General features: G+C 38.4%; 1 protein-coding gene across 5 annotated transcripts in view; it reads right to left on the bottom strand.

The window, feature by feature from the left end:
• Positions 1-8,065, bottom strand: part of ANP32B (acidic nuclear phosphoprotein 32 family member B) — a 44,966-nt gene that overhangs the window by 6,155 nt on the left and 30,746 nt on the right. For all 5 annotated transcript variants that reach the window (XM_018555084.1, XM_018555085.1, XM_018555083.1 and 2 more), the window contains exon 3: positions 7,440-7,562. In XM_018555084.1, coding sequence (XP_018410586.1) covers positions 7,440-7,562 — 123 coding nt within the window. The remainder of the gene's footprint in view (positions 1-7,439; positions 7,563-8,065) is intronic.

The raw sequence follows: 8,065 nt of genomic DNA on the forward strand, positions 1-8,065 counted from the left end.
GGGGGGGGGCTATTTAAGAAGTTCAAGATCTAACCTGTATAGGGCAGATTTGCAGCCAATGTATTTTCACAGATATTTAAAACCTATAGTTTTAGGAATTCAAACCAACAGAAAAAAAACCTAGGAACTATTTTATGCATACGGATTTTAAAGTAACCACAACTGATGTAAACTAGCCAGTGAAGGCATGGGAAGTGAGCCTACCCCAAGCCATTAGGCTGATCATGTCAGAGAACGAGCAACTATAGAGTGCCTTTTCCACAGAGTGGTGTCGCTTTAAAGGAGAACTATGCGGCAAGTGATTTACACATTCTCATAGTTAGAGCCGACATATGACATTGAAACTGTCACACGTCAGCTCTATAGATCGGGAAGTGAGCAAACGCATTATAGGGAATTGCTAGGATGACTGGCATGCACCTACATGTGAACAGACATATTCAGAAACAAGTCAGCAACAGCATGTTGGGGTTTCTTTTAACCATTCTTTCTCGGCAACGTATTTGTCCCCCATTAAATGCTGGCCTAGTCAGTTTGAATAAGTGACATTTCATGAAGGCATAATCCTATCCAGACCTTTAATTATGTATTTATTTTGTAAACGGTTCATATCCCTTTTGACAGTCCATAACTGCAGATAAAAACAGGGACACACTGGAGTTATGTGACTTCTCATCACATCTCTCTCCCTAAAATAGAAATGAAGAACACAGATGTATGCTTACATAACACTGAAGCTTATTTAAGGTAGTACAAGTGACCTGAATGTAGTACTCCAGTAACTAAGCTTTAGTTTCTAGTAGAGTAATCATTCATTCTGATTGAATGCTATAACAATCAGTGCATTTTACTCTTTGCCTGTTGAATGTCTGTATTCTTTGGGAAACAAAAAATGCACCTATAAAAACATGCACTTTTGACCTTCTACACCATATCAAACTACTGTGATGTCAAATACATGCCAGAACTGTAAGCGCCAACACGCTTAGAAATCTTTAAGACTGAGTGGTCTGTGTGCACTGCCTCACCCATACATTGCATTCTGTGAACTTGGTCTAACAACATATTTGTGCATATGCGAGTGACACGGCTGGGCTAAAGTTCATCCTTGACTGCTGTAAAATGACAGGAATATTTGTATTTGGTCACGATTCTAACACACGGCCTACATTTACCTACATTTCAAGATCATTTTAGTTGAAGTAAAAATGTGTGGGGGAAGGGACTACATAAAGAACCTCTGAAAATTAGTTACTTTGGTTTTGCTACAGAGTACATATTAATCTATGTTTGGCATGTTTTCATGCTACTACTTTCATAGAGGGAGTGGATAGAAAAAAAAAAAAGGGGGCAAACAAGTAGATTATTTGAGCATAATAAAGTAAAAGTCTCTTAATTTCAGGTACCCCAACATACTCTTTACTCTTTCACAAAATAAATAGCCCATCACAAAGATGTGCCTGTGTGATTAAAAAAAAATCCTGCACAATAGCAGGTAGATATACTAGATATTAAAAGAGCATTAAAATGTCTAGCTAAAAATGAGTAGAAATAAAACCCCAATTCCAATTAAATTGAGATGCTGTGTAAAATCTACCCAAATACAGAAAGCAATGATCTGCAATTCTCATTAAAGTAGATTTTTATTCACAATAGAAAAAAACATATAAAATGTTTAAACGGAGTTAGGACAGGGCAACAAAAAAACTGGCAAAGTGGTACTAATAAGGAAGAGCTGGAAGAACATTTTGCAACTAATTAGGTTAATTGGGAAGAGGTCAGTAATATGATTGGGTGTAAAAAAAAAAGCATCTTAGGGCATGTTCACATGAGATCAGGTCCTGATCAGCAGATGTGGAGCTGCTGATGCAGTGCGTTATTGATGCGTTTTCGGTCCGGATGCTGACAGTTCATTTTTTATTATCAAGGGGCTGTCAGTATGCAGATTCAGCCTCTGAGGTCACTACCGCCCTCTCGGAACATCTACTTTCCTTTGTGTATGTAAAGCTGGTGATCAGACATGTATCACATGTTTGCAGTCATGTTGATTGTGCTGGCTACAGCAATCTGCAGAGAACGAGCCCGCAGGAGACGTCGTTATTGGGTACACCCAATCTTGAGGCTCCGGGACTCCAAGGGTCAGTTCTGGAGTTTGTATGAGGATTTGCGAGGTCACCCGGATAATTTTTTTCCCTTTACTCTTATGTCCATGGCAAGGTAATGGGCATGTTCCAAATGTTTGCAGTTCGTGTCGTTACCTCTACCCCAACCTGTCTGTCTATCATTGATAACATCATAATAAGTGGAGCAAGAATACAATTTTTTTTTTCCCTTAGCTGCATTGCGTTGTGTTTCCATTCTCGTTACGTTTCGTGCGTTTCCAGACCGGACAAAATGTGACATGCAGTAAGCTGAACGGACTGCGACTGCGCACATTGGGATGCATTTTAAATGCAGCAGCGTACGGATCCGGTCAGCACACAAAACGGACGTCGTGTGAACAGGCCCTTAGAGAGTCGGTGTCTGAGACGTAAAGATAGGCAAAGGTTCACCAATCTATGAAAAACTGCGTCTAAAAATTGTCGATTTACAGAATGTTCAACGTAAAACTGCAAAGACTTTAAATATATAAATCATCTGCAGTATATAACACCATCAAAAGATACAGAGAATCTGGAGAAATCAATGTGCACAAGGGACAAGGCTGAAATGCCATATTGGATGCCCGTGATCTTCGGGCCCTTCAGGCCCTCTTGTTCAGCCATGTTCTTGGTATCATTTTAAAACATGGACGCACCATTTTCATGGACGCACGCAATTTTAAGGCTTGACATGTTTTTGGTATCTATTTACCGACGTGACCCCGTCTTTCAAAGTTTACCAAAAAATTGGGTATTACCTTATGTTTCTGTGCACAAAATTTAATTTGAGAGTATCTTATCCTAAAAATACTGTTTTGATAAACATTTGATCACACAGAGCAGACGAAGAACGCCCGTTCTTAGTCTGCTCTAGGAGCTCTATGGTGATCGCGGTTTTAATACGAGTTATCTGATTAGATCACTTGTATTAAACGAGCTGTGGTTCCTACTGTACATTTAGCTCTGCTTTAGCAGGGCTAAATGTACAAAAAAAGCACGCCCGGCGCCCGAAACTGCATGTCTCGGGCATCGGCCGATAGGGATTCACTCCATAAGACGCACACACATTTCCCCCCGCCTTTTGGGAGGAAAAAAACGGCGTCTTATGGAGCGAAAAATACGGTACATATAAAATTGCAACTAGCATATTTTTTATTGTACAGGGCCTCTTTCAGAAAATATATTATTGTTTGGGGGTCTGAAGCGGTTTTCTAGCCAAAAATTCAGATTTTTTAATGTGTGTGCAAATAGTAAGAAATTGCACTGGCCAAGAAGTGGTTAAAAACCATCATGATTCTGTGATGATCATCACTGCATGGGCTCAGGAATACTTCCAAAAATCAGTTTGTGAACACAGTTCATTATGCCATCCAAAAATGCATGTTTAGGCCTCATTCACACACAAAGCAAAAGTGTGTATTGCGTATATACGCGCGTATATGTGTGCACTATATGCAATCCCAGAATGCATCATTTGTAATAGAAATTTTAATAAACTGTATGAGCGTGCATACGCGCATAAAATTCGCTGTCCGGACGCATCTCGGTTCGATTCTGTTTTTGCGCATGTTTACGCTACGCAAGTATACGGCTCCATACGCAGCTATATGTATGGAGCCATTTATTTGCATATGGTACAATACGCGCGTATATGCGTTGTACTGTGAATGAGGCCTAAAGCTCTATGATGCAAAGAAGAAGCCATATCTGAACATGATCCAGAAACTCCGCTATCTTCTCTGGGTCAAAGTTCAATTAAAACAGTCAGTCGCAGAGTTGAAAACTGTTCTGTGGTCAGAAGAATCAAAATTTGACATTCTTTTTGGCAACCATGGGTGCAGCGTTCTCGGGACTAAAGAGGAGACGGACCTTCTGCTTTTTTTTTTAAATCCGTGCTCAGTTCAAAAGCCTGCATCTCTGATGGTATGGGGGTACATTAGTGCGAATGGGCAGCTTGCACATCTGGAAAGGCCCTATCAATGCTGAATTATGATATATCCAAGTTTTAGAGCAGCATATGCTCCCATCCTGACGACGTCTTTTTCATGGAAGGCCTTGCATATTTCAGCAGATCAATACTAAACCACATACGGCATATATGACAACAGCCTGCAGTCCAGAGCTTTCACCAATTGAAAATGTTTGGTGCATCTTAAACGAAAAACACGACAAAGACGACCCAGGACTGTTAAGCAGTCAGAATCCTAGATCAGGCAAGAATGGGACAACATTCCTCTCACAAAACTCCAGCAACTTGTCTCCTCAGTTACCAGACATTTACAGAGTGTTAAAAGAAGTAGAGATGCTACACCGTGGTGGTTTTTTTTCTTTCTTAAAAATTACCGTATATACTCGAGTATAAGCCGAGATTTTCAGCCCATCAAAAGATAGAGAATCTGGAGAAATCAATGTGCACAAGGGACAAGGCTGAAATGCCATATTGGATGCCCGTGAGCTGAAAAGTGCCCCCCCTCAGCTTATACTCGAGTCAGCGTCAGGTTTCTTCTTACTTACCTCGCCATGATGTGATGATCGATCACCGGCAGATTGGGGGGGGAAGGGATTTATTAAGCAATTATATATGTATTGTCTGCACTGTATTAGCAGTATATACTACATATATATACGGTATACATTTTCTCAGTTTAAACATTTGATTGGTTTTCTATTGTGAATACAACAAATGATATAGATATACACACACATATATCATTAATTAGAACCCAATATCCCAAATATTTTCCCAGCTAAATAAAAAGGTCAAGTCCCTGTATTATGGTATCCCATCCAGAACATATAAATTGCAATTACATTAAATGCTAAAAAGACACACTATGCTCAGCTTTCTAGGTCATAAAAAGCCCAGTTGCCATAACCACTCTTAGAAGCAAGGGGTTTGGAATATCTGAGCAGAAAAAAATAACAGTAATTAATAGAGCTCATGACCAAGAGCATCCTATAAATGCAACATTCTAAAATATATTGTGAGGAAGCAAAAAAAATCCTAGCTCTGCGACAGTGATGTCAGTCATGATAAATATGAAGTGGTTCAGCTTCACTGCCATGCAGCTCAGGAGTTAAAGAATATCAGCTTCTACCTAAACTTTGTCATACAGGTTTTGAGAGATTGAGCAAGGTTCTGCATGACAATGTACCATAACGTACTGTTCCGAAGATAGCGCTGAGATTTCTTGAGTTCTATTGGTTCATGCCACTACAGGCTCATGAAATCCTCCGTACCCTTACCTTTCATCCATACAGTTATAGATTCACTAACTGACTCGGAGACACTTGTACCTACTCCATATTTTAGAAACAGATTTCAGCAGTTTACTCACTAGGGGGCAATGTTGTAGTACTGAAAAATCTCTCTCCACAAAAAAAGCCACAATGAAAGTGAAACCGTTTAATTTCTGACAATTATTTTAATAAATTGGTTTATTGTGAACAGGTATACTTGTGTGTAAAGAGGGCCATATACTGCACAGCATATGCAAGAGGAAGGTAGTTAGCTAGTTTATTTACAAAAGGGAAAAAAACAAAACAAACAAGCAAACCGCAAAACAAAAACACCGTGATGGGAATTTATCAAAACTGGACCAGCCAAAATCTGGGGCAGCTGTGCATGGCAACCAATCAGCATCTCTTTCATTTTCAAATCTTAACGGACAAAACTGAAGAGAGAAGCTGATTGGTCACCATGCGCAACTGCTTAAGATTTTGTCTGCTCCAGTTTTGATACATTTCCCCCCAGTTTGTCTTTCCCTGGTTATCAATTTATTGGTATGGTATATAAAAACAATTCCCCAAAACGTTCTGTTTGCATGATCAGTTTTAATTTGACCAAAAACATTTTTAAACACATTGTTAAAACAAGCATTTTGATAGGAGATTAACCATTTCAAAGTCTCAATGGAACTACAAATGTTTAAAACTTTTATTTATGGGTGCTATTGCTATATTGTTTGATATATATTTTTCTAATTTTTTACTTTTGTTTATTTAAGCATTAAATCTTCCTGGATAAAAATGACCATTGGTCTCCCTTTTTTCAGAACAGGTGTGAGTAACTTCATGTCTATTTTCCTGAACATTGCCATACTTTAACATGCCATAGCATTGCAATATTGGGGGGAATTCATAAAAACTGGAGCAGGCAATCTTGAGCCATTGACCATAGCAACCAGCTTCTCTTCTCAGTTTATTCAGGGAAAAGATTGCTCCAGATTCGGTCCCCCCCCCAAATATGACTTACAGGTCAACAAAGGTCAAAATAGGTTATTCAAAATCATTGACTCATTTTGCTGGTATATCTTGTACAGTAATCGTGCTAATGTGGTGGGAATAAGAAAATTGGGAGAGGGTACACAGGAAAGCAACAGCAAGCCATATAATGATTGTCAAATCATTCTGTTTTTGGCTAAGTCTCAATATTTAAATATATATACAAAAAAATTCAACAAACATTCTTTATCCAAATTACGAACACAAGACTAGAGCACCTTTTGTAAAAATTTTATACTGCCTGTTTGATTTTGGGAAGATATCCGATTACTTTTTTCCCTAGCTGGAAAATCTGCAGATGGTAATTTTCCAACAAATGTGGACTGTTATTTTTGCACATTTCCCCAACTTTTCTCTCAAAACTTGTTTCCGGTAGGCTTTGTATACATAGAACATGCCTTCATGGACAGAGAGCTAATGTAATCGATACATGTTATACTCTGCACAGTCTCTCTTCTCCCATCCCTAGCCCCCCCCCCTCTCCTTTCCCCCCCAAAAAAAATGCGTGGGCAGGAATAGTGAGCACAGTAAGGTATCTTCCAAGTGAAATATTCAGAATTTGCATGCTCCAAGTTGTCAGGGGTTACCATTCCCCTGTTACTGAGTAAGTTGCTACAAAGCACTTGCATAAAAAGTGACCAATAAAACAAACCCTTACCTTCCGTATATTTGGGTATTATCCAAACTTATAATTGTATACCGCTCAACTATTTGGTGAAATGAGAGGTGGTTATTCTCAAGGAAAGCAGTTATCAAGAAACTAATATAATAAAGTGTGTGGGATAATTTAAGGGATTTGTTTTGACATTTAAAATCCACTTGGACAGCAATCATTTTGATAGTCAATATAATTTATTTGAATGAAGCTGCAATGATTTGGAATTTACCAAAAATATATCCACTTATGGCAAGCATTTATTTGAACTTACATAATACTGAAACATCACAACATATAGGAGACAAAAGAGTCTGGTAAGAATGTTTATCAGAATTATACAGAAATACACTACTTACCAAAGGTTCCAAGGTGCTAATATCTTTTAATTTATTTCCACTGAGGTTTAGATGTGTGAGGTTTGGGAGCTTCTCTGCTAATACATCTAGACCTCCAGAAATCCTGTTGTCGCTCAGTTCAAGCTAAACACAAGAATGAGAAACAAAATTAAGCAATTTGTTACTGTGAGTATTAATTCAGTTTATACTGTAAAATCTGCTACAAGGATAATCACCTTGAGTAATGATCCATTCAAATATATGCATTTTACCCTGTCAATTACGATGAGTAAGATTGGATTCCATTTGGCTCAATACACTTTTTGTAATCCGGGCACGAGGGAAGTTACAAACACACATTGAATACTCTTATGGAATGTGTTTTCACAAACTCGGAAAGCTCTTCTGAGCTTAGTTAATTTTTATTCATATATTCTATGACAGACATTTTTAAATCTGCATATACAGCACAGTAAATATATAGTGTACAAGGATGACGATTTATAAGTTCTGCCACACAGAAAGGCAGTGCAAAGGATGAGAATTTTATGACATAGATTAACTATGTTATTGCAGCTCCATGCATAAATTCCTGCTGCTCACAAGTAAACTACACAAATATAAAACATGCCCCTGACCACTTCTTA

Source organism: Nanorana parkeri, unplaced genomic scaffold (genome assembly GCF_000935625.1).
Source record: "Nanorana parkeri isolate BGI_ZX_2015 unplaced genomic scaffold, ASM93562v1 scaffold183, whole genome shotgun sequence".
NCBI lineage: Eukaryota > Metazoa > Chordata > Amphibia > Anura > Dicroglossidae > Nanorana > Nanorana parkeri.